The following is a 27,727-nucleotide window of genomic DNA, read 5'->3' on the forward strand; positions in this document are numbered from 1 at the left end:
AATATATCAGACAGCAAAGATATGGAACATTTGCATCAATGCAGAAAATTCTATTGAACAAAGTTGTTCTAGATGTTAAGGAAGCTGAAACAGTCCTCACATCTGGCTTATTATTGAGGGTTGGAGGCAGGGCAATAGGGTTTCCCCAATATAGTCATCACCAAAATTGAACTTATCCCTGACCAGATAACTAACCATACCCACTTTTGTTTAAAAAAAAAAATTAAGTACAAGGGGGATGGTCTTCAGCATCTGTCTTCTCTCCCCCATCCTCTTCAAACTCACTTTTCTCCAGCATTAGCATATGGGTAATAAAACATTATCCTTGTTAGTCACTCAGAATATAGAATGTAATTCTGAACGTGATCATCACTATTTCTATGGCTGAACAGAAACTAAACCATGCTGCCAAACTTAAGACCAACAAACAGACACATATACAAATATTTACCTCTTTTAAGCTTTCTTTGCAAAGAGGACAATATGGTGCATGATCTAAACAACGCTCAAGACAATTCTTACAGAACGAATGTCCGCAAGGGGTTGTTACTGGCTCAAAAAACAACCTGAAATCAACCAAGATACATGTTAGTTTTCACATTAAACTATCCACTGAAAAGGTTGTACTACTTTAGAACCATAACACTAATCTCTATTTAAAGGAGGAAGAAGGAGGGCCCAGCAGGCAGGAGAGGAGGGAAGGGGCAGTGGTAAGTGTAGCCATACCCTCCAGAATGTTTTAAAAGTTCTCCATCAACAAAGGCCTCCTGCCAAAGGCCTAGAGCCAAGGGCCTAGAGCTGTCCTGACTAACGCAACAGCCCCTGGACACTATGGCTACTAATCACTTGAAATGTGGCTAGTACAAGCTGATATGTGCAGTGAATGTAAAATACATACCAGATTTCAAAGACTTTCTGCAAAATAAATAATGTAAAATACATCATTAAAAATCATTAGTTAGCTTTTGTATAGCCTTTAGATTCCCATTTTAATATCAACTTAAAAATGATTCCTTAATAGGTTTATAAGAGCCTTATGATATAAAACTCATAAAAAGAATGATCTAATAAATAATGCAGTTGAATCCTAATGTTAGGCTTAATACTAAATGTATTATTCAAACATTACAGAAGAACTAGTTTTACTTATTTTCTGAAACATGATAGTTTTGAATTTGCTAGAAATAGATTTAGAGGTACTTTAGGGACTGTTTAGTATAATCCCCTCACTTCACAGATGAAGAAACCAAGGCTCAGAATTAAGACTTGCTCAGGAATGTAACTGCTACCAGCCTAGTGTGACCAGCACTAGGCCTCCTGACCCCGTATGAATCTTTTGATCCTACACAATTCATGTAAATGAGAAATGTTATTTCAAAACATTTAGTCTTATAGAATTATAGCATTCTGAATAATGGAAATCCTTATCCTTATGTTACTTTAAAAAGACTTCATGGTTAATATACATTAATAAGATAGGATCATACACATAAAATACTAATTAGAATTCATACCCAAATTTAAAACCATGGAGATAGGTAAGTTTCAATAATAATATCACCTATAACTTTCTTAGTACTTTACAATTTCCCAGATTCCTTTTACACTGAAGCCATGTGATTCTCACAACAATGAGGTGTAGGCCACGCAAAGCTTGACCCCACTTTCTAAATTAGGAAACCTGAGGTTCAGAGATTCAGTTATTTGCCCAAGGCATGAAAGGTAAACCCAGGACTAAAATTCATGTCTTTTGATTTTTATTCCAGCACTGTGTTACTTTACATTGTCTATTATTACCTTTATCTACACGGTATTTTATGTACACTAACATAAAATATTCATCTTCTATAAAGTTTTATATGCTTACCTCATGCAGAGAGAACACTCGAAATCTGAGACATCGATTAATTCTTCTGGAATATCACCATAAGCTAAGGAAAACATACAGACTTCATTGGGAGTTTCTATTAAAACAAAGACATGGGGTTTTCTTCCTTAGGAAAAACTTTAAAGACTATTCTGACTAAATAAATTTATTTTATATAAGTGTAGAGCAAAATTTTTACCTCCTTGTTTTTTCAGCTTATTTCTTCCATCTTCATTTACAATCACATCCTGTTCTAAAAGAGACAACTTTCTTTTCAGCAGAACACCTTTTTCTTGAACTGACAGAACAGGTTCTGAGGACACTCTTTTTAAACAGTCCTCTCTGGCAGGCATTTCTGTTGAATTTATAGACTGTGCTGACTGAGCACGGTTTAAGCTTCCTTTGACAGGCTCTGAAGTGACCTCTGGTATTTCTTCACTCTACAAAAATACAATAAACAAAGGTAACTGTATTTCTTTACTATCCTTTATTCCTCTCACCAAGAATCAAACTGAAATGAAATTTCAATGCCTTATAATGCTCATTTTAATGTTCATTTAATAGCACTAACTTGATTCCAACACTGTGACAAGTAAATGATTTTTGCCAGCACAGTTGGCCCTCCGTATCCACAGGCTCTGCATCCGTGGGTTCATCCAACTGGGGATAGAAAATATTCTAAAAAAAAGCCTGAACATATATCGACTTTTTTCTCGTCATTATTCCCTAGACAATACAGTATAACAACTATTTACATAGTATTTACATTGTATTAGGTATTATAAGTAACCTAGAGATGATTTAAGTATACAGGAGGATGTGCATAAGTTATATGCAAATACTGTGCCATTTTATTAATATATCAGGGACTTGAGCATCCTTGGATTTGGTATCTGTGAGAGGTCCTGGAACCAATCTCCCACAGATACAAGGGATGACTGTACTTACACAGCCCTAGAAATCAAGGTGACTTATGTTAAAATGAGGTTTAAAAGTAGTTATGCTGTAACACAGCTGTTACTACCCTGAGGAAACATAAATGCAATGTTCTATACATATTTTTAAAGAACTAAAAGTTTTCTTTCACGTGACCTAAAATTGTGATTCATTAGCAAATATTTTACATAAAAGATTTTAGTGTAAAATAAAGGCTATGGAAAAAATTCTACTAAGATAACTAACCAGGTTAAAAGTACTTAAGTAGGTGCTAGTACTTGAAACTAGGAAAGTGAAGCTCTTAACTCGTAAAGAAATGGATACGCTAAACTCATGATAACCTTGTCTCACCCCGTACCTGCTTTGGGCTAGGTTCATTGAGAGACTGAGACTCTTCCATCACTGAAGGAAAATCAAAAGGTCTGTTTTTAGTACATGGTAATGAACTCCAGGAAGATTCCTTCAGGCCTTCTTTTAAGTTTTCAGGTAATAATAAATCACATAAAATCTGTAAGAGAAATATTAAAAGTAGTAGAAAATATAAAATATTTGGTTAATTTTGTATAAATTTACCTAATAAAGAATAATTTGAAAGTTTGCAGCAGACATTTTTTTAATGAGCAGGAGGGGAACAAGGTAAGCAACACTGTAAGTTCAAAAGTCTTGCAAAATTAGGTGTGCCTCATGGGGTCAAATCACCCGCAAACAAATGATTCAAAACTTTGAAAGGAAAGCATGCGACTAGTAAGACTCAGGATAAAGGCCGATCTTTCAACACAAAGACTATAAAAAGATCTTAAAAGACATATTAAATATTTATCTCTGAATCTTAGTGAGCCCTATGCTATCAAAATAGTTCATAGTTCACCTCAATGTATATTTACGAAGTTGGCCTTGGGGCACTTATGTGAACTAAACTTGGACTTCTAACTACAAAACTACAAAATTCCCTGTACTTACACTCAATTTAATTTCTCACTGAATAACTAACCTGTGTGGGCAGTTACTGCTGCCCAATACTTGGTTAGGAGCACCCCATGGCAGCTTCCCTATAATAGCGAGGAAATAAGCTGGGAGACAGCTGGAGAATCAAATTTCTGGGTGCTTATCTCAGGAATATGCCTAAAACTCCAACAGAAACAGGTTAAGATAGGGGAAGAACATGGCTAGAATAAAATGAAAGGGATTCTGATATTTTTGGTGGTCAAACAATCTGTATTTATAGGTACAGCACATATTAAAGTCTAAATTGGAGGTTCGGTTTTTCAGCTGTTATCTTTCAAATACACAAAAATCAAAATAAATCACAAATCATTCATGGAAATATAAACAATGTAGATAAAAGCACGTATCTTTGGTAGGTGCTCAAATACTCCATTTAATAAGCAAACATTTAAAAATCTGTATATACACATTTACATTTCCTCTGTTTTAAAAAATACATTAAACACACATCCACCCTAGAACCCAGCAATTCCACTGCTAAGTTTTTGCCAAAGGGATGTAAAAACATATGTCCACAAAATGACTTGTACAAGAATACTCATAGCAGCTTAGTTTATATCAGGAAAAAATACTGGAAACAATCCAAATGAAAATCACTACTAACTGAAAACCACAAATTCCATTATGTTCATATAATGGAATACTTAAAAAACAATAAAAAATGACTAGATGTATCTAAAAAATATGTTCAGCAAAAAAAAAAAAAAAACCCAGACACAAAACAGTATATATTGTATGATTCCATTCCAATGAAGTTCTAGAATAAGCAACACTACTCTACAGTGACAAAAATCTGAACAGTAGTTGCCTCTAGGAGCAGGGGATGGAGGATTTACTGGAAAGGAGATGAAGGTACTTTCTAGGGTGATGGAAATATTCTCTGTTTTGATTGGGATGCTGTTACACAGGTACATACATTTTTCAAAACTCACTGAAGTGTAAAATCCATGCATTTTATTATATGTAAATTATACCACAACTTAGAAAAAGTATATTGGAGAAAAACAAAACATTGTAAAGCATTATTTGTTTTGCATCTACCTGATCCTATTAACCAGCAAACAAATAGTTACAGAAATAGAAGGATGTCTGGCAGCATGCAAAATGCAGAAACACATGCTCTTAAAATTAAAGTTTGCAGTCTTACCAAGAAGATAACACTAATGAACATGGAACAGTCAGAAAACAGACAATAGTAAACATTTTCTTCTTAAATCAGTGGGCTAGAATGTATATGCAAACAAACCTCATAGAGGCTATACCAATGCCAGCTGGATTCTTAAGGGGGCTGAGATCTGAGAATAATCTCAAAGTTCTCATGCTTCAGGGTACAAAAACATCTCCTGGGATGCTTCTTAAATGACTGCTCCAATTTTAGAGATTCTGAATCAAAGACTTGTAGTTGGTGGGCCCAGGACTCTTTAGGTTTAACATGATCCCCACATGACTCTGACAAAAAGCCACACTCTAAGAAACACTGATAAATAATGTGGCATGTTTTGAGTATGTGCAGGAGAGCATCATGACTGGGACCCTGAATTTGTATTAGCACAGATTTTCTCAAAGAATTTTTCGAAGATATTCTGTGAATAAGTCTTGCAAGAGCTGAGTGCTATTTTATTTCATGCTGGCCTATCAAAAGCTATGAAACATTCTGGAGAAACCTAATTAACTTGGCTTAACCCAATGCTTCCCAAAGTCACTTCATCAGACAGCTCCCTTCCTTCCTCCATCTCCTATTTTTAAAAATTAATTACTAACACACCACAAATAGAACAAAGTATGGAAAGTGACATACGGAGTATTGAAAAAAATAAGGCAAAACAAGTGGACTGAGCAATACTATTGGCAATCCTGCGGAGTAAGCAAAGGTTAGACCTGAAGTAAAAGGCAAAAGGCAGGTCAGTAAGGCTTCTGAGCAGGAACATCGTGATAGTAATGCTTAATTAAGGACCATCAGTCTGGCTCAGATTGAACAAACTATTAGAATACTAACCAAAAAAAATGCATTGAAATATCTGTGAATGAAATGTTTCGATTTCACTAAGAACTCAATATAATACGTACATGAAACTGAAAACCACTCAAATTATCATATTTGTTCCTAAGTTAGATTTATTTACTACTTATGTTCCTATTCCAACTTTTATTAGCTTTTTTTTTAAAACCTGTCTGTCTCTTAGCCCTACCATGAACTGTAATTGTTGGTAAACTGATTACCTTTTGTACTTGCAGCTTTGCAGGTGCAAAATCTTCATCAAGGGCTAAGCACTGAAGAAAGAGTTGTAAGGCATCACCTAAAAAACCGGCATCGCAGAGTACTTTTCCTTTCCTGAAGTAGACCTTCAATAAAAGCACATATATCAAACCTTTGTGGTAAGAATTGCTTTTTAAAAAATCATTATCAAGTAAAGAAAAACAATAGTCTGCTCAGCAGTGCTGATTTTGGGCCGGGTGCGGTAGCTCACGCCTGTAATCCCAGCACTTTGGGAGGCTGACAAAGGTGGATCACTTGAGTTCAGGAGTTCGAGACCAGTCTGGTCAACATGGTGAAACCCTGCCTCTACTAAAAATACAAACATTAGCCAGGCGTGGTGGCATGCACCTGTAATACCAGCTACCTGGGAGGCTAAGGCACGAAAATCACTTGAACATGGGAGGTGGAGGTTGCAGTGAGCTGAGATCACACCAATGCACTCCAGCCTGGGTGACGGAGTAAGACTCTGTCTCAAACAAACAAAAAAAGGAAATGCACATTTTGAAATTCTGAATAATTGAGGCCAAAGCATTTTAAAGGCATACCTACACACCACCCTGGAGAAGCACTAACTGGGGAACTGAGGCCCAGACAATGACTTTTTCACCAAAGTTCCACACCAAGTCAGAGCTTGGCAGGATCAGAAATACCATGTCCCCACACTTTAAGGAAATTACTGATTTAAATATTATTGATTTAATAAGAACTGTTTGAGGGAAAAGGAAATTATACGTAAAATTATACTGACTTTAAGAATCCATCAAAATTAAAGAAATATTAAAATGTGAAAAAAATTTTGTCTTAGATTTAGGGCAGTATGGTAAATTTCTTCCAAGTTATTAGGAATGTATAATTGCCCATGCAATTTTTTAAGACAGTACTTATAGACATGACACTTTTCATAAATCCCTTATTTTGTCTTTCACTTTTCTCCTTCATAATGTGAGTTCAGCAAACTCTATGACAAAAATTAGAGTCCTACTAATTATCACTGATAAACCCAAAATTCAGTCTGTGGGTTGGTCCACCAACAAAGTATCAACTGGTAAGCTTTAAACGTTCCTTGCTTATGTGATTAGAATGAAAGAGATTCTTAGTATTAAATAATATCAGAGGAGCCTAAAGAACGTTCTAGCCAAACAGTTTTTTAGCTACCACTTTAATGGCTGAAGAAAACCCTTCTGATTACATCACTTCTGTGGCAAATCCAAAAGATTCCTTTTCAATAGTTTTAAAGCCATGCACACTGACCACTGCCCTCTTATTCTGAATACATTTGCTTTGTACTAACCAGTCATGCCATCATGAGATTTCGTATCATTTCTCTAATTAATTTATACTTTTTAGAGCAGTCTTACTACATTGTCCTCAAAGACACAGTTTTGAATGGAGGGAAAAAGTCACTTAAAAGAGTAACTTATATCTTAAAGAACACATTTGGACTAATTTGCCTTGACAATTTGATAAAAAGGAGAATCTGTAAACTGACTGTATGTTATACACATTCCTAAGTCTTTTTAAAAGCCACATGGGCAAGGCAACTTCCTTTGTCCCTATCTTCTGAATTAAATCACTGCCTAATCATCTAGTTACCATATAATACCTCAAAAAGTTTCCAACTTTAAGAACCTATTCTCTTTCCATTAATAAATCTCATTCAATGAAGTCCAGTTTGTATCCATCTTCACAATATGGCAAGTTGTATTTCTTTGCAGACATTTTGTATAATAAAGTCTTTTTTTTTCCTGTACCATGAATTGTTTGTTCCTTACTTATGAAAGAAAAGTCTCTTATAATTTAAAAAATTGTGAGATGATACTCATCCACTCAAAATATTGAACCTAGATTTTTTTTGAGACAGGGTCTGACACCAAGGCTGGAATGCAGTGGCACTTCAGTGGCACAACCTCAATCTCCAGGGCTCCAGTGACCTTCCCACTTCAGCCTCTCGAGTAGTTGGGACTACAGGAACAAACAACCATGCCAGGCTCATTTTTGTGTTTTTTGTAGAGATGGGGTTTCAACATGTTGCCCAAGCTGGTCTCAAACTCCTGGGCTCAAGCAATCCGTCCAACTCAGCGTCCCAAAGTGCTAGGATTATGGAAATGAGCCATTGCACCTAGGTGAACCTATATTTCTAGAGCACTAGGTATTTTATTTGGAGTCAACCATCTACTTTGTTAAAATTCCTAACTGTGAATGAATGCATGTCCCTTATAGTTAAAATTTTACAATTTATGCAAACATAAAACAGTAATTTTACCTCAGGCCAATCTGGAAGTTGAAAAAGAACTGCATTTAAATCTTCTATGGCTGCTTTAAACTCCTGGAGACCAGCATATGATTCTGCTCTGTAAATTTTTACAATCAAGTCACTGGGCTCTGAAATAAATATTTTATAAGGATATGTTTATTTTAAAAAGATTATTACATAATCTACAAAATATGATCATACCAGATTAAGAAATGACTTAGTGATTCCAGGGTTAATAATCACCAAACTAAAGTCTATAAGCCAAAGGCAGTATAGGCACAACCCATTTTACGTGTTGAATCTTATCTAGAAGTTGTATCAAATCATTGTAAGTGGATCATTTTAGTGGAGGAAACTGTTTTCCAGAATATTGTAAATACTTTTATAATATGAATAATCACTCCTAAGAAAAATTTTTTTAACAAAGGGTAGTCTATAAAGATTTTAAAGACATATTTCTTAGATGTTTAGATTTGCCTTTTTATAGTAAATCTTATATTTTTACCCTACTTTCTAAATCCTCATTTATAAAAATAGCCATACGTGTAACTATTACATATGGAATTCCCACAGTGACAAGGGACTGATAAAGGCTCAATCTTATGAGCATACACAGTAGTCTTGATTCTGGAGGAAATGGGTTAATAAGAGTCAGCTTTTAAGAGATCGAATTTTAATTCCTGCCATTAGCAAAAACAGTACTGGCCCAATTCAAAATATATTTAATTTAAAATACTCCTGAGAAAAAACGCTTTGTGATTCATTTCACTATCATCCACATCTGTACTTAAGAAGCCAAATTATTATCCTATGGCATTCAGAATTTCAGACACTCAGCTGGTTCACTGATATTACTGCAATCAATTACTACAGGTACAAAGATTCTAAAACTGATGTCCAAGCAAGAAATTAATTTATAATATAGCAACAAATGACATTAACTTGACTCTTATTTTAAAGCTATCTTTGAGATCTTTAAAAGCATAAAGTATTCATTGTAAGATGGGCATAAAGGCCTTAATGCCTCTAAATAAAATTTAATAAAATTTATCAATAGCTGCCGGGTTTACTCTAGTTTTTAGATGACTGCTTTTCTATTGAAAACTCTCACTTGAGCAATTAATTTAGGAAGGCCTCTTTCAGTTGCTGGTGCCTGAGAACGGGGATTACAATGTTCCCAGAATTTTATATCAACGAAAACATTTAAAGAATAAAATTAATATTTTATAAAAATATGTTTTACTTGTTAAAAAAAGACATGTCTAGAATATTGTGTCTTGTGCTTCTTAAAGCAATGAAAAATTATCTCTGAACAAAATGCATAAGAATTAAAAGTTCAATATGATTAATCAATCAAGAATTAAGAGTTCCTAGCACAAACCTAGACCCTGTAGGTATTCAAAAATGTTTTACATTATTCCTGTTTTTGAGGAGCTTATAATCTAGCTAGAAAATTTTACTGTCAAACAGCATCATGCAATACTGACTTGTCAAGTACAACTGGAGGTGAGAAAACAGAGCAGCGTATGGCAAAATAGTCTAAGAACAAGTAGTAAAAGCATCAGCATCAAAAACTCCAGGCTATAAAAGACTAGGCTCAGAAAGTGCAGTTTTCCACCCACAGCTGGGGTGCTTCCAATAGCATCCTTGAGACAGACTCCGCTCTAGTACCTCCAGCGAGGAGTTCACTACTGCAATAAGCAGCCCATTCTTGGATTTTTATTTTTTTTAATTTCCATTTTTTCTTATACATCAAGTTCTCACTCCTTTATATTTGATGACATGCACGTTCAGAACTGCTGAATATTTCCCCTTTTATCCATGCCTTCACTGCTCAATCACCTTTATACAGTTTCTTTACAGCAGCAGTGAAAGAAGTGACTCAGAAGACCCGTCTTTGAAAAAACAAACTATAAAATGTATCCACTCTGATCAAAGCAAAAAAAGACATATTCCTTCCCCTCTCCACACAGAAAAATTCAGGATATTGAGATCTCCCTAAAGGAGGTCCTAAAAAGTCAGTATATGTTGGGGTAAGAAGAGAAGATGCATGCCCTAAGTAGAGATAAAAAGAGCCAGATTTTAAAACTCTTTGTTCCCTAACTCCTTGTATGTAATGCTCTTATTGAGAATTTCCAATGTTAACGGATTATTTTGAATGATTATTTTTTTGAAAAAAAAAAAAAAAAAAAAAAAAACCAACCCCATCAGGTGAGTTCAAACTTCCAATACTTTTAAAAAAAGATTAGGACCATCACACTTACTGATCTCAAATTCTTAAGCGCCAAGTGCGCTAAATGAGCCCCTTTGAAAAGCATACACAAGGTCTGCCTTCCACGTAAACTTTCAGGAAAGACAACAAAATGGCTATCAGTCCTGACTGTATCATTAACTTAAGTTTGAAAGAGTCAACAAGTATTTACTGTATGCTCTCTACGTGACCTTGAGGACATTACAGACGAGTCACCTCACTGCACACGCCATCAGGGAAGATGCTGGTGCTCACTCCATTACTGCAGGTATCTGTATTGCCCAGCAAGTGCCTGGCATATTATGTACTTTCCATTTTTGAAATCAACAAAATTTCAAAAGTTGTCAAAATTTTGACAACATTGACAAAATCCAAAGACAACATGGTTTGGGTTAATTGTATTGAATATGACTGTGGTACTTAACTCTGTGACCTTATTCTAAATCACTTAATATCTCTGGTCTTGTACCCGTATCTACCAGAAGCAGGGACAGACGTGCTAGTTGTCATGATTTAATTAACTCCCTGATCTTTATCTTTAGTCCTGATTTTTCACTCTAACTTCAGATTCATCAAATTTCCAACTGCCTGCCATAATTTTTCTAAACTCAGCATTCTTCACCAAAAAAGCATTTTTCATTGTATTCTCTATTATTGACACCACTAACTTCCCAAATCAGAATCAACTTTGTAAATGTCACCTCCTATGATATTCCTCAAATCTCCCCTTTTCCAATCCTATCTCTAGTAACCCTGGGTTAGGCTCCCCAAATCTCTCTCTAATACTATTGCAATAGCTTGCTCACTGCTCTCCCTGCCTTCAGTTCTACTCTACCTACATCCTTACCATTCACAAGGTAAAACAGGTATTATTTAGTACAAGTTCCTCCATGCCTGGCTCCTGCCCATCTCTCCAGCCTTAATTATCATTATGAACCTTCCCACTCACTCAAAGTCCCAACCATACCTAACTACCCACACTGCCCCATGCACACCATTCTATTTCATGCCTCCTTCCTGTGCTGAGCTCCCCCTTATCATACCATTCTTTATCTTGATAACTTTTTATCATCCAGCAAGACAGCTCACCAGTCTCCTCCCAAGATGCTTTGCTTTGGGTCTTCCTCCACAATTTATGATAACCACTAAGAGCACGATCTGGCTCTTCCACTCACTCACTGTGACTTGGGGTAAATTATAAGTAATCTCTGTACTTTAATTTCCTTAGCTTTAATATTCCTGGGCTTTTAAAACATTATTAACACCACTATGTGCTGTTCTAAATGATTTACAATCTTCAGCACAATTCTACATGGATCTAGGATTGTCCACATTTTTATAGAAAACAGTGAAGAGTAATATGCAGCTTGCCCATGATCATACAGCTAGTAATTGGTGGATTCGAGATTCTAACTCAGGAAGCCAGCTCCAGAGTTCTAGCTGTTTACCTCCATGCTATTAATATGTTGGTAACAGTCTCTACCCCAAGGCTTACTCTAGAGAGTAAGTTAATGGGTGCATAGTACTTAGAACAGGGCTTGGTACATTGAAAGCATGGCATGTTTGCTATTATGATTCTGTGCCTTCATCGTATATATACATTATTTATTAAAGTAATTTAATTCAAAGATGTTTGAACTCCCTCCGTTATTTCCTGCCTTTTATCCTCAGATCCTGGCTTTGATAAATGTTTCCTGAATTAGAGAAAATTCATTAAAATTTGATTCCTTAAGCTCAATTCATGTTCCCATTTTCTCCTTTTATACCCAGTATTATTTGTAAGTCATTCGGCAAGTAAAAAGATTTAAATAAGACTCTGCTCCACCATCTGAGGAATCTAGTCTTCGGCTGTCCAAAGCATTTATTTCATGGGTTGAAGAGAGAGTTTTCTATTCTAGAGTCATGGTTTTCTATCTTTGTTCCAATCATTAGAGATCCATGGTTAGTAACAGGTCTTAAAGTTGTTTCTTTAGTTCACCTTCAAGAAAGTTTTTTTCAAATCACAAAAGCTTAAAAAATGTTTACTCATACAATTTGAAAAATATAGAAATAAGAGGTAAAAACTATCTCTTTCCCATCACAAAGAAATAGCCAGTGTTGGTATTAACAAAAGAAAAAATTAGCACAAATTTAAGGTTCGAATTGACTTTTATTTGTGATTCTAGAAATGGGCAACAGCTCATTCTATAAAATGGGTCTTCTAATGAGCTAAGCAGAGGAGGTTAGCCTCCTAGGCAGAAAAGGTTTAAAGAAAGCAGAAATAAGGGACAAAAAGTAGATTGGTTGTTTTAAAGTTGAAAACTTTCTTTACAGGTTAAAACAGAGAGGACTGTCTTATTTCACTAACTCAGGTTGACTGAAATCTCTTTTTTTTTTTTTTAGAAAACTGGCTCATTTCAGTTCAAATTCAAAGTTCAGTTTGATTATGTGGCACTCAGCACAAAGGCCTCCATTCTAATTCTGTCTGGTCTGCTGGTGCCTAGTGCAGGTCAGTCTAAAACAAACGGCCTCCCATACATTTTTGTTCTTTATGTGTAAAGTATATTTTTAACATGTAGTTTTATAAAATATACTATATATGCTGTTTATAATCTGCTTTTTTTTCCATGTAATACTAGTCCACATGATTTTTAATAGTTGCAAAATATCCTACTATATATACAACCTATTTAAAAATTTCCTACTCTGCAATTAAGTTACTTCCAACTTTTGGCAGTATAAAAAGTATAACAAACGTCTATCTTTATGTACCTGCTTGCCTTTTTAGTTATTTGCTATACAGTATGTAGAAAGTTATTTATTGCTTGTACTTTATTTATTTGAGAAAAGATCTAAGATCTCACTCTGTAGCCCAGGCTGGAGTGCAGTGGCATTATCATGGCTCACCGCAGCCTCGACCTCCTATGCTCAATAGATACTCCAGCCTCAGTAGCTGGGACTCCAGGTGCATGTCTCCACACCTGGCTAACTTTTAAATTTTTTGTACAGATACGGTACCACTATGTTGCCCAGGCTGGTCTCAAACTCTTGGGCTCAAGTGGTCCTCCCTCCTTGGCCTCCCAAAGTTTTGGCATTATATGCATGAGCCACCATGCTGGGCCTAGAAAGTTATAAAGATATACAACATTTCCAACACATTCTGCCAACCCTTCTTTTATAAAGACTTTATTTTATACTCCCACAAGCTGTGTTTTTTTCTCTTTGCTAGAAATACATAAATTAAAAATAGCATCGTAATTTTAACAACCTCCATTTCTTCATTAAGTTTGACCTTTAAAACTTTGTGTTTATTCAGTATTTGGGCTGTGTATAAAGTTCTCTATTCATATTCCTTTTCTCATTTTTCTGAGTGTCTTTTTCTGAGATTTATATATCAAGCTATCAAAATTTTCAAAGGCTAACCAGAATATCAATTTTTTTTTTTTTTTTTTTTGCTTCTATTGCTTCATTATGTTCAGTACAGTATGACTTGGTTACCAGGGTTGAGCTCAAAGCTGCCAAGTGATAAGCTGTTGATCACTGATTAAGAATGTTCAGGAGTAGGAGTTTGGGATAGTAAGATCATTAACACTAGATTCAGAAATTGGGTTCAGATCCCCTTTTGGTAGTTTAACTCTTTGAACTCTCCTGACCTATAATATGCTTACCTCTAAAACACCTACATTTTATAACTGCTGTGAGGATTGAATAAGATAATGCATGTTAAACAGTTAACACCAAACCTAAGACATACATGCTCCATCTATAATAATTGTTGATAACATTCCAAAATATCTCAAAACAAAGTGATGAAGATATTAGATTAACCCTTGATACAAGATACAGAAGAGTATTTTCTACCTTGTCTTTTACCCACATAAATGGTAGCCTAGATAAGAAACATCTTTAGGGATCAGGAGAGCAGACTGGACAACAGACAGCACAAAGGTGAGTCAAGGGGATGGGAAGCAAAAGACCTTACCAAAGGGAAAGAAAAAACCAAACAGAAGCTTCCATCTTGCATTTTAGAGTTCCCTGAAGTCATTCAACTTCAATAATAAAACAATTCCAATTTTGAGAAATACCTTTGGAAAGAGGCAGAACACTATACAAATTCATTTAAAATTTTACTCGAGATTTTCCAAGCCTCTTAGAAATATTCCAACAAACAGAAAAATGATTCTGAATAAACAAAAAGTTAATATATAAATAACTAGAAATCTAAGATAATTCAGTTTTGGTAAATTCTGCATTTGATGAATGAAAAACAGTTAAAAAACAAATTATTCATTTGAAATGGGACACTTGAATCAGTTTTTTTATCATTTATATCAATAGCCATTACAGTTGATCTTTTTACTAACCCTGAGGCACTAAGAAAAAAACATCCTTAAAGTACCTTATGAATCAAAGAAAATAATTAGAGATATAGTCTTGGTTAAGTAGAAGCCAATTAAGCAGTAAACCCCATTTTCTAGGGATTTTCAATTTGCTGCAATTACAAAAGAAACAAAAAATACAAACTCTACAAGGACAGGGACTTTATTTTACTCCTTTTTATATTTCTAGCACCTAAAACAATGCCTGGTATATAGTAGCTACTCAATAAAAATTTGTTGAATAGTAAGAATATTTTAGATTTATGTTTTGCGTGCTAATTTTTAAATAAACTTTGTGTTTTGAATCAATATGCACATATTTGGGTTCTGCTTTCAGTTTTAACTTGGTCACTTACTTCCCTTAAGAAAGTCACCTAAAATTCTTGCAACTTTTCTTAAATCTGTGAATTAGGGATATTAATACTTGCCCTCCTATCTCACATGAGTTTGTGTATGGATCAATTACGATAATAGAAATGAAAATAATTGTGAACTATAATCACCATACAGACATCAGTGTTTACTGTTTCAAGTCCTCTGCACAATAAGTAAGGACATAAATAAGTTAACAAGAGCCTCCCTTTACCCGAGGGGGATACGTTCCAAGACCCCCACGGATGCCTGCAACTTCAGATAGTACCAAGCCCTATATATACTGTGATACCTGTGATAAACTTTAATTTATAAATTAGGTGTAGTAAGACATTAGCAACAATAACTGATGATAAAATAGAACAATATAACAATATGCTGTGAAAAAAGGTACATGAAAGTGGTCTCTCAAAATATTTTATCATACTGTACCATGTGGGTAACTGAAACCACAAATAAGGGGAAACTACTGTATTGTTTAAATTCAAATTTCTTCATTTTAACCTAGTTGAGTTACTAAAGATAATAAAAACCCTCTACATTTTCTTTAAGTGTATTCAGTATTTACCTATAATTTGATCTTCTGATAGCTAAAGCTTTTAAGTATCTATAGTTTATTGATGAATGCTAAACTGCTAGTTAACATGTGTAAACTAAAATCGGGATGTAATCGTTACTCTCTACCAAGTGATAGAACAGAACAGGATGTAAAATTGCAAGGTTTAGATTCCACTTTCAGCAAAATCCCCTTCTAGCCGTAACACACTTCTACATTTTAAAAATATTGAATTAATATTTACTGGGCATTTACTCTGTGTCAGGCACTATTTAAAGCACTTAGCATGTTTTGACTCATTTGATTCTCACAACACCCTATGAGGTAGAGACTATTCTCATTTTTCAGATAAGGAAACCAAAACACAGATAGGTTAGGCAACGTGCACAAGGTCGGAGAGAGGCGAGGGCTGCGTCAGGATTGGAACCCAGGTGTCAGCTTCCAGCATGCAGAGCTTTAATCACTAAGCCACACTGCATGTCTATCCATAGGTGCCTCACTTTCCCTCTGAGGATAATATTACAGTACTCCATAGAATTCTCTGTGAAGATCAAATGATATTAATATAAATAATGTAAAAATACTGGGTAACAGTCAAGGATCATATTTTTATTTTTATGTTTTTTTTTTTTTTTTTTTTTTGAGACTGAGTCTTGCTCTGTTGCCCAGGCTGGAGTGCAGTGGTGTGGTCTCAGCTCACTGCAACCTCCACTTTCCGGGTTCAAGCAATTCTGCCTCAGCCTCTGGAGTAGCGGGAACTACAGGCAAGCACCACCACGCCTGGGTAATTTTTTGTATTTCTAGTAGATACGGGGTTCCACCATGTTGGCCAGGCTGGTCTCGAACTCCTGGCCTCACGTGATCCGCCCGCCTCGGTCTCCCAAAGTCCTGGGATTACAGGTTTGAGCCACCATGCCTGGTCAAGGATTACAGAATTAATATTAAAGACAAAATTTTCCTTACCCAAATATTTTAAAACAAAATATCACCCCCCCACCTTACAACCTTTATTTTTCTTTTTAACCTGTACAAACTGTAAATTATACTGTTCTGTTGTCTTCCTCTGGGGGAGAGGTGAACACATGAAGGAGATAAGTCAGTGTAAAAAAACATTAAACACAAAAGGCAGGCAGGATGGCTTAGTGGGATCATTTCAATAGGCTCAAGCACAGAGATTCAGTGCAGGAAAAACTTTACATAATATCCTTGAATACTAAAAAGACAGAAAGTTATGAAACATCTGAGAGTTAATACCAAAAGATCAATGGTTTAAATGTTATCTAAATATATTTCAATTCAACAGAAACTTATGTAATCTAAATGGGAAACTTCTGATTTTGGCAAAGGTTTTCAAGCTTTCTTTTGCTGCTGGCAGAGATAAGTTTGGATGTGTGTGGGCTAACTGCAGACTAGATTTTTTCTAGTTAATAGTATTTACTTGTTTCATTATAAGAATTATACGAAGAAATTATAGTGAAGATCTTTTTTCATTATCAACAATAATGACAAGATCATTAATAACTACAACCGTACAGTTATATAAATACATGTCAAATGCCTAGCTTGCCAATTCCAAAGAAGTTAAAGCCTAAGGATTGTACAAACAGCTTATGACTGTACTAGTTAACATTTTGATTTACACCCATAAATTGTGAGACACTTATAAATCGGCCCTTTACCAACTCTAATTTGTTAGCTCTGAGATTTTTTTCCTGTTACTTCACATTAAGAATTCAAAAGATTAAAAAACTTATCCTCATTAGTGCCATTCAGACATTTTCAAGCATGGAATTAATGATTCTTGAAAGAACTAAAAATGAGGAAAAAATAAGCTAATGCAGTGAAAGTCAGAAGACTTGGGTTCTATTCCTGCAAAAGTAGAATGAAGTTGCTAAGTGGGCAAAATCCTCATGTGCAATCTATGCAACTTGAAAAAAGGAGAGATTACATCTTTCAGAGCCTTTTCCTGTTAAACATAATATCCTCGATCCAAGAACCAGAATCTCTGTTAACTAAAATATTATTGGTCACAGAATGTTAAGCTAGACCTCAATTAGCAAAAGTGCTCACTGTTCTTCCATGGACCAGGACCTGGATTCTTGTGAAACCCCTAATTCAAAGTCAGATCAGTAAATCAGTAGTACTGTCCATAAGGTTCAGCCTCAGTGACCAAAAAAACTTCCTTGGATATGTATACTAAACATGTGCTATAAGGCAGGATGAACCCTAGACCAACGTTTAGGAGAAGCGGAAGATACAGCACTGCCTCTCTACCAGTTAACAGTGTGACGGTGTGCATGTCTTCACTGCCTGGCATCTGCTTCCTCGCTTTAAAAATCACACCATGGTCAGTTACTAGGTGGTCTGTACAACTGAGTCCAGTTTCTCTTCTCTTTATTCACCCAGAGAGGCAGAGTCATGTGTATCAGAATTCCGTATTCCAAATACTTTTCTTTTGTTCTGAGCCTATCTTTCTATTTTATACCTGCCTACTCCTCACTAAGGCACTGAAAGAATACAAAAATCTCCGGGGTTTGTGCTTCGAACTCTAAAGATACTAAACAACGCCAGATCTTGACATTAGTTCAATATGACTAAGCACTTGGGACAAAACATGACCCGAAAGATGATCCTTTCAGTTACACAGTCTATAAATTTACCTGTAATACCTAAAGTCAGTTGCTATTCTAGATGTCTGTTTTCTGGGGGATTATTCCCCTATCATTTCATGCCAATGGATAGACACTAAGATCTTCAAATACGCGTAACACAAGGTTTATCAACAGTGGCACTTGGGGCCTGATAATTCTTTGTTGTGGGAATCCTGCTGTGCCTAGCAGGATGTCTGAGCAGCACCCCAGCCTCTCCCACTAGATGTCGGTACCAGCACCACCCCCACAAGAGGTGGCAACCAAAAATCTCTCCAGATATTGTTCTAAATAATGCCCCGAGAGAGGAGAGATAAAATCCCCCTGGTAGAGAACTACTGATTTATATAGAACAACTCTTCCTTTTACATAAGAGAAGCTTGAAACTGCCCCCTTTCAGCGCCTAAAACCACCTTAAGAAGAAAGTGCTAACCTAGGTTAGGAGGCCGAGGCTGCTTCTTGGAGACTAAAAAATGCACTCAAGACCTACAAGGCCTTTCCCCACAGCCTGATCCTAAGTGGAAAGGTCAGGAGAAGCGTGGCAGAGAACTATGGATCAGGGAGCCCCTCTCATCTTTACCATAAGCTAGGTGCACTGCAAAGTACATAGGAAATAAGCATGATCTGAAACAGGCCAGCTGAAACTTTCAAGAGGAACCAGTTCAGGCATTTCCAGGTAGCAAGGGACCACCCGGGGCAGCTGCGCCCCAAGCCCCAAGCCCGGCGGCCTGCAGGGCCTCCCGGGGCCGGGCGCCCGCGCGGAGCTCCCGCCACGCCCACCGGACGTCACCCGTTACACAACGCCCCCCGCCCCCAGCTTATGCAATTCTGCCCTCCCGCGGTTCCCAATTGTCCCGGTGACTTTTGTGGGTGAGGAAGGGAGACGCCGCCTGCCCGGCCTAGTTGCCCTCGCGGGGGATTCTCTCCCCGCCCCGGCAGTCGTTTCCCCGCGGCGGGCCCGGCCCGAGAGCCAATTCCCGGAAAGCGCGCGGCAGGAAGCGAGCGGCCGCTCGGGATAGCCCAGCTACCACCCATCCCGCGCCGGGGCGGCCTCGGTCCAGGTCACCCACTCCGCGCCGGGAGCGCGCGCCCGACAGCCAGGCCGCGGCCGAGGGAACCCCGCGCCGAGCGCCCCTCCCCGCGCCGCGTCACAGTCGGCTCCCAGGGCGATCCCCATTATGACCGAAGCACCCCGGGGCGCCGCCCCCTCCCACACCCCCCAGCACCCCGAGACCCGACACGCCAGCGGCCCCGGGGAAGCAGAGGAGACTCTCGGGGCGCAGACAAGCTCCGGGTCCCCGGCCCTCGGGGCCAGGAGGGTGCGGTCGGCCCGGCCCCGCCGCATCCCCGGGCGGTCACCTGCTCGCAGCGCCTCGCAGGCGGCGGCCAGGGCCTCCCGGTAGCGCCCCTGGTGCAGTAGCTCCCCGAGCCTGCCGGCCGCCCGGGCCCGCTCGCGCTGGCCCGGAAACCACTTCTCGGCCAGGTGGTTGAGGACGACGCTGGTTCTGAAGTCTGAAGCGGCGATGGCGGCGGCCAGAGGCGGCGGCCGCGGGGCGGTCCCTTCAGCATCAGTGGCACTGGCGGTGGCGGGCGGCAGCCGGTCCCGGCAGAGGCGGCAGCGGGCGCGGAGTTCCCTCCGCAGGCAGCGGCGGCAGTAGCTGTGGCCACAGGGCACGGTCACCGGCTCGCTCAGGAAGCCCCGGCAGCCCAGGCATCTGAGGAGCCCGCCGACGCCGCCGTCAGCGCCTGCAACCGGGGCCGCGCTCCAGCCCAGCCCGTGGCGGAGCCGGTAGTTGAACACCAGGCAGTCCACCAGGGCGCCCAGGCACTCGGGCCTGGCCGGGGCCCCGCGGCGCAGCGCCGCCGCGAACGCCTCCAGCGCGCCCTTCAGGTGGCCGCCCAGCGCCAGCAGCTCCCCGCGGCGGAGCAGCAGCTCCCAGCGCTCCGACTCCGCGGCCGCGCGCTCCAGCCGATGGCCGCTGCCGCCGCCCACTTCCCAGAACCGGCCTCGGCCCTGCGGCGCTGGGGCCATCTCCCGACTCCCTCCTGGGGAGCTCCTCGCCACCGCCGGAGAGGACATGGCCCGCGGAGGGCTGCGCCGCCGCCGCCCGCCGCCACGGTCCCGGAGCCTCCCGGGCGCGCGGCTCCGCACGCGGCCCGCGAGCAGGGGGGCGTGGCGCGCGGACACGGCGGGGATGCGCGCGCCCGGGAAGCCCCGAGGGCGGGGCCTGGCGAGGGCGGGGCCGGGCTCGGCGACGGCGCCCGGGACTCCCCCACGCCGCCCGCGGCCGCGCTCCCGAGGAGCCAAGCGCTGGGCCCCGCCCCTTCCGAGCCCCCTCCGGGTGGGGGACGCAGGTCGGATGATTCCTCCGTCGGAGATCTAATTGGCTTCTCCGGAAAGGAGGGCTCGGCTCGTGACGAAACAAAGCCCGAAGGACCCCGGAGCTTCAGTCCCCGCTTGCCTGTCTGCCAACGCCGCCACCTGCGGTGGCCCTCGCCCCTGCCGGGGGTTGGGGGACGCTCCCCTGCCGCGCGGGTCTCAGGGTCACCACCCCTCCCCCGACGCCCCCGCCCAGGCCGGACCTGCCCCAACTCCTGGCGGGCGGGGGTCTCCCGGCGTGGCCTCGCGCTTGTGCGGGTCTGCATTTTCATAGCTCTACGCCCAGGTTCCAGGTGGGCGCGCCCAAGCAGGGGGCCTGGGAGCGCACCTTCGGCAGATGACTGGGACTCTTCGGTTCTAGAGGACTCAACTTTAAATATGAACAAAACCACGTTCCTGGGGCGACTCCCTCCAGAGGGCAAGGAGTTTTTCCTGGTGCCAGGTGACTGCTTGCCCGTCTTGCTTAAAACTCATCGTGGGCCCACCTCGAGGGAGAAAGCCCACAGCTTCCTCAGGTGTCTCCACACCTCAAGCACTGCCTTACAGCTGGTTAAGGTCTATATTTGGCAGTTTTAAAAGAAAACACCAAGAAACATGTGTTTCACATGGCGGTCACCGTATTACTACAACCCAAGCTGGCTCTGCAGTTTTGCCGACAGAAGAAAATGATCGGGTTGATATATAATGGGTGCTATTTCCCTTAAACTTCACAGCAGCAAGTTTAAAGCTCTCAGCTGAAAATACAGATTTGATGATAGGGTATTAGATAGCTAATGTTGGAAGTCACTTAGGACTTTTAGTCCTTTTTCAAATGATTGGAAACACAGGGAAAGTTATTTGTCAAAAATCACACAGCTAATACAGATTTTAAGATCACGTCTATTCCACTATTACTACGTTAGACTAATATGTAATATTTAATAAAATATGTAATATTTCATAGAAATATATGAGATTTTCAAAGTAAAAGAAGTTGCTAATTGGAAAGTTCACCTGAGCATGCTATGTTTGAAATTGGTAAACGTTTAATATTTCTCTTTATAAGGAACAGGCAATTAAGGCTAAAAAATGTTTTGAGTTCATGTGTTTTCACTACACAATCAACAAGTCGTGTAACGTCAGAAAAGATAGAGTTATATTACCCTAAAGAGAATGAATAAAAAAGAGGTGCCTGAGAAAAAGCCAAGCCTCCTGTTCCAACAGGATGCAGACAGAAACAAGTTCATTTATCATTCACATTGCACCTGAAGCAAATTGCAGCTAGATCCAAGGAGCACCTCCTAAGCATTTGGCGTGGGAAGCATTGGGATTAAGTCATGAGCATAACCTTAAATCCAATCCTAACCCCCTAAATTACTACCTTAACAAGCAGAACAGTGACTTTCAGCTGATGTCCACATACTCCCTTGAGACTTGAAATCACAAATAGTATAACAAATATCCATGTGTACACGCACATTCATTTTTGTAACGCATCCTTGTTCTTAATGGCAACTTGCAAAATTTACAATAGTAAATATTTAATCAATGTGTTCATGTTTATTACAAGGAGCATAGTAAATTAATAAACACTCATAAACTTCTTTTCAAATATAAAGTCAGGTTCTATTATGGGATTTCTGCCAAAAGTACAATATGTGGTTCAGAAAATAATGTGAAGTATTATTTGTCCTTTGGAGTTCCTTTCCCTAATAAATATGACAACCACATCTGATTCTGATGTGAAATAAAATGGCACAATTATGATAATGTGCGGGAGAAAAAAATGGGACCGTAGGAGGAATCTTACCGTGTTCTCCTTGGCATTTGTGAATGGTTATAATTCATGTTTGCTGGTTTATACATTTACATAACTTGTTCTCATTTATGTAACTTATTTATGTAAGAGGCTGTACTGCCGCTGTGGCCTTTGTGTGCTGCATAACTTCCCTTTGAATCAGGAAGTCTAGGCAAAGCAGTCACTGGCACTGTCACAGGTCACCCTTCCATCATTCTCTGCCATCCAAAAGTTGCACAATAATGTGACTGCTTGTTTAAATTCAAAGGCGAGAAAAATTAGTGTCCTTCTTCGTTCATTTCCTAAAATTTAGACAGGTCTCTGAGTCACCCAGCAGGCTGTGATGGAGAAGAGGGAATCCTGCTAAGCTGCCCCTGGCTAGGAGAAGTATAATGGAGTGAAGAGCCCTCCTTTTCCTTCCGCATTACTTGCTCGTGTCATTCTTTGCTAACAAAGTAGTAAAATCATGAGATTTGTATTCTGTTTCGGTTTTTGAGTGTTGTCTTCTAAAATAGATCAGTTATGTAAGAGAGTCAGAAGAAAAGCGTATCTGTTTCCTAATTTGGAAAATGCTTATCACCATCATTGCCTGCTTATCCCTGCCTCCCACTGCCACACCATAAGACTTTTCCTGATATAGTTTGGTAAACTCCTATTTAAGAGTAACATAACACAGTGCTTTTCTTATATACAACTCAGCTGAAGATGTGTATTTGAACCTCTTTTTTTTTTTTTTTTTGCTGTGGGTGAATTTACCATTTGTTTCTTTACATTCTTATTAAAAAAGAAACTGAGTTTGTCAGTCCAAGCAAAATATGTCCCATTCCTGATTCATTTCAGTTGATAATGTTCTATTCAAAGAGAGTAAACTATAATGTTTTATATAAACAGTACCTACCCAATAGATTTTTTTTTTTTTTTGACACAATCTAGCTTTGTCACCCAGGCTGCAGTGCATAGTGAGTATATAGCTCACTGCAGCCTTGACCTCCTGGGCTCAAGCAATCTCCCACCTCAGCCTCTCCGAGTAGCTGGGACTACAGACGCATGCCTCTCTGCTCAGCAAATTTTTTTTTTTTTAACTTGTTGTAGAGGCGGGCCCCATTATGTTGCCCAGGCTGGTCTCAAACTCCGGGCCTCAAGCAATTCCCCTGCCTCAACCTCCTAATGGGCTGGGATTAGAGGCATAAACCACCACGCCTGGTCCCCAATAGCATTTTTGTACAGAATACACAGATGGAGGGGTCTCTAGAGACCACCTTTTCATACCCCTCTCTCTCTCTCTCTCTCTCTCTCTCTCTCTCTCTCTTTCATATATATATATGAAAATTGGGATCTGAGAAGCTGCTAGTTTCATAGAAGTCATACCAGCGAGGGAATCCAGACACCTGGTGCTGACTGTATTTATGCCTCTATGCCAGGGAAGAAGTCACCTGGGTTCCCTAGGCCTCATTTGCTATTTGTAGAAAGAGGGAACTGCAACTACCTCTAAGGTGCCTTCTGCCTCTGGAGCCAAGCCCCAGGGCTTGGTTTGAACACAGTAAGAGGAGGCAGAGCATCTCCCAGACTGAGGAACACAGCAATGTGATACCTGCTGAAAATGTAACAGCAGATGAGGGCTGAGAATAGAAGAGAAGGGTATCAAGAACACATTTTGTTGGTACATACCCATCCCTGTTTAGAGAGGGGGAACCAGTCTCTGAGACCTGAACACCTGCAGTCACCGTACAGGGATCCCCTATTGCACTCACACCTCCTTGCCCCTACTGTAAAACTGTGGGAAGCTGAAAGAAAGCCGGGGGTGGGGGGGCCGAGGGAGAGCTGATTATATAACTTGGGCATTTGTGCGAAAGTTTATATAAGATGCTAAAAATACCATATATGATTGCTATAATAGCGTTCCAAATGAAAAGCCCTAATGAGGACAACCTGAGTAGGTTAAATAGAGCTGATACGAAGTGTAAGTCTAAAGCCAATTGCCTGCAAGGACTACCATCTAACCAAGTACCGTTTACTGCTCATTCTTTGTTATCCTTACAGGGTGCACAAAGTGCGCAAGGGCCACTACCCTTACAAAGGGTGCTATGCTTCATTCTTCATTTCTAATACTCTGAAGAATCTAGAAATACTAAGTGTGTGACCCATGGCCTATTTTGCTGGTAGTCAAATTGATTAAATGAATACATTTTCCTGTATCAAGCTGTTTAAAAAGTAGACATAGGAATAAACCCCATATATTATTTAACAAATTCTAAGAATTTAATACATATGAATCCCCCTGGTACTTTCCATCCTCCTTCCTTGCTGCCCCCCCACCACACATCCCCCCACCTTTCGTACTTATCATCTGACGTATTTCATACATATTACTTGTCTCCACCCTCCAGAATGTAAGCTCCTTGAGATTTGGGATTTCTGTACATCTTGTTCACTGTCATGTCTCTAGCACCTAGGCACCAAGAAGACACTAGAAAATCATTGCTAAATGAGCCCACCCACAAAGATATCGTACTATTTTTCATTCTTGTTAGTAATAAAAATCTGGTGGGGCACGGTGGCTTGTGTCTGTAATCCCAGCACTTTAAGAGGCCAAGGTGGGTGGATCACCTGAGGTCAGGAGTTGGAGACCAGCCTGGCCAACATGGTGAAACCCCATCTCTACTAAAAATACACAAAAATTAGCTGGGTGTGATGGCACACTCCTGTAGTCTCACCTACTCTAGAGGATGAAGCATGAGAGTCACTTGAACCTGGGAGGCAGAGATTGCAGTGAGCCAAAACTGTGCCATTGCACTCCAGCCTGGGTGACAGAGACTCTGTCTCGAAAACAACAACAAAAATCCACTTACCATTAATACATTGGGGCAATTTATTTTCTTTATTTCTCCTCTGTTATGGATTGAAGGTTTTTGTCCTCACAAAAATTCATACGTTGAAATCTGATCCCCCGAGTGATGATATTAGAAGGTGGAGCCTGGTTGGAAGTAATCAGGTCATTAAGGTGGAGCCCTCGTGAATGTGATTAGTGCCCTTATAAGAAGAGGCCAGACAGCTAGCTCAGTCTCTTTCCATCAAGTGAGGATACAACAAGAAGTAAGCAGTCTGCAACCCAGAAGAGAGCCCTCGCCAGAATCTTACCATGCTGGCACCCTGATCTCAGATTTCTACCCTTCAGAACTTTGAGGAATAAATTTGTTGTTTGTAAGCCACCCAGTCCATGGTATTAGGTTGGTGCAGAAGTAAGTGCAGTTTTTGCCATTACTTTTAATCACAACTGCATCAACCTAATACTTTGTCACAGCAGCCCAAGCTGACTAAGACGTCCTGTCTTTCTCTGATACTTCCCATTCGGTGTGTCAGACAGTCCTCTTGACCACTCTTACCCCTTCTCCCCCACCACCACCCTGGCCCAAGACAGTTGTATCTCTTGTTTTATTTATTTTTATTATTATTATTTTTTGAGACAGAGTCTTGCTCTGTCACCTGGAGTGCAGTGGCACAATCTCAGCTCACTGCAACCTCTGCTTCCTGGGTCCATGCAGCTCTCTTGCCTCAGCCTCCCAAGTAGCTGGAATTATAGGTGCCTGCCACCACACCTGGCTAATTTTTGTATTTTTAGTAGAGACGGGGTTTTGCCATGTTGGCCAGGCTGGTCTCGAACTCTTGACTTCAAGTGATCTGCCTGCCTTGGCCTCCCATATGCTAGGATGACAGGTGTGAGCCACTGTGCCCAGCCCACATCTCTCGTTTTAAAATTAAGACAAGTTTGGGTATTCTTTAGGTAAGAGAAATAATTTTACACGTGGAAACAGATATAAAGAAAGTTATATTCGGTAAACTATATATACCATATATGTCAATCAAGAAAGCAAAGAAATAAAGCATTAATAATTTGAATATAGACTCCAGCACGTTGTTAGCACTAGTGTTTTAAAGTGCTTCCTAAACTCCTGGGAATATCAGCAAAGTCTGAAGATTTTAGATTTGGTGGGATGCCTATATGGGTCAAAAGATCTCAGTTATTCCTGACTCCTCTCTTTCGCTCACCTGGCATCTGATCTGCCAGAAAATCCTTTTGGGTCCACCTTCAGAGAATATCCAAAATACGACCCCTTCTCATCTCTCCCTGGCCACCACCCTCCCTGAAGACACCAGCATCTTTCTCCTGGATCCATGCATCAGCCTTCTAAGCAGCCTTTGCTTTGATCATTGCACCCCTTCTTTCCTCTACAATAAAAGAGTCATCATCTCAAAACTTCAACTAGGTGCTCTTCGATACACAGCATCTGCTTCCCATTGCGCTCAGAAGAAAATCCGAAGTCCCAACTGTGACCTGGAAGTCGGCAATTAAATGTGCCCTCACCCTGCAACCTCACCTCTGGCTGAAAGCCCCAGTCTTCACTAGTGTCCAGGCACGCTGGCCTCTCCTGGGCCTTTGTCTTTTCTGTTCTCCTTGCCTGAAACGCTCTTCTGATACACAGCCCCAAGCCTCCTTCCTTCCTTCCTTTAGACTTTTATGCAATGCCACCCACTCTATGGTGACTTGCCTGGTCTCCCTATCTCCTTTTCCTGTCTTTTTATCTTTAGCATCTATCCCTAATATACTGTATATTTAATTTATACTATATATTTGGTTTTGCACATTTTGTATATTTGATATTATTTATTATTTGTCTTCTCCAAATAATATAAATTTCACAAGGGATTTTAACTTCTTTGTTCACTGCTGAATATTTGATGCTTGGGACACATAATTGATCCTCAATTTAAAAAACGGTTGTATGAACAAATGAGAAAAGGGCTGTGGTGCTACACACAGAAACGTGTTTGTTTTGATGCTCAGCACCTGACTGTAATGGTTGTGGTCACTTGTGCCACAACTAGAAGGGAGAGTGAAGCCCGTGGAATTAAGGATGTGGTCTGGAAGCTCTAACATGGTTTCCTAGGACAGGATCTAACAAAATGTTAATTATTTGTAAGAGAGATAGGTAGAAATAAAGTTGTAATATCCAGCTTCTTGAAAAAAAAATCACTAGCTCTAGTGACCAACACTAAGTGACTTTACT

General features: G+C 40.0%; 1 protein-coding gene and 1 long non-coding RNA gene across 3 annotated transcripts in view; both read right to left on the reverse strand.

Moving 5' to 3' along the window:
* LONRF1 (LON peptidase N-terminal domain and ring finger 1) overlaps positions 1–20,691 on the reverse strand; it is a 33,623-nt gene extending 12,932 nt beyond the window's left edge. Inside the window, exons 1-7 of one of the 2 annotated variants that reach the window (XM_519609.8) lie at positions 19,864–20,691; positions 8,329–8,447; positions 6,029–6,151; positions 3,162–3,311; positions 2,067–2,307; positions 1,868–1,931; positions 452–566 (exon numbers count right to left, since the gene is read on the reverse strand). In XM_519609.8, the coding sequence (XP_519609.2) occupies positions 452–566; positions 1,868–1,931; positions 2,067–2,307; positions 3,162–3,311; positions 6,029–6,151; positions 8,329–8,447; positions 19,864–20,584 (1,533 nt within the window). In that variant the 5' untranslated portion in view covers positions 20,585–20,691. Of the gene's footprint in view, positions 1–451; positions 567–1,867; positions 1,965–2,066; positions 2,308–3,161; positions 3,312–6,028; positions 6,152–8,328; positions 8,448–19,863 lie in introns of both variants that reach the window. The other variant, XM_003311611.6, reaches the window with a different exon arrangement.
* On the reverse strand, positions 16,445–19,856 carry LOC134810823 (uncharacterized). The gene is made up of 2 exons (XR_010159422.1): positions 16,881–19,856; positions 16,445–16,772 (listed from the first exon to the last, which is right to left on the reverse strand). It is a non-coding gene; the product is annotated as an uncharacterized LOC134810823 (long non-coding RNA).
* Positions 20,692–27,727: the final 7,036 nt, after the last annotated feature.

The sequence above is a fragment of the Pan troglodytes genome, chromosome 7 (assembly GCF_028858775.2).
Source record: "Pan troglodytes isolate AG18354 chromosome 7, NHGRI_mPanTro3-v2.0_pri, whole genome shotgun sequence".
Classification (NCBI taxonomy): Eukaryota; Metazoa; Chordata; class Mammalia; order Primates; family Hominidae; genus Pan; species Pan troglodytes.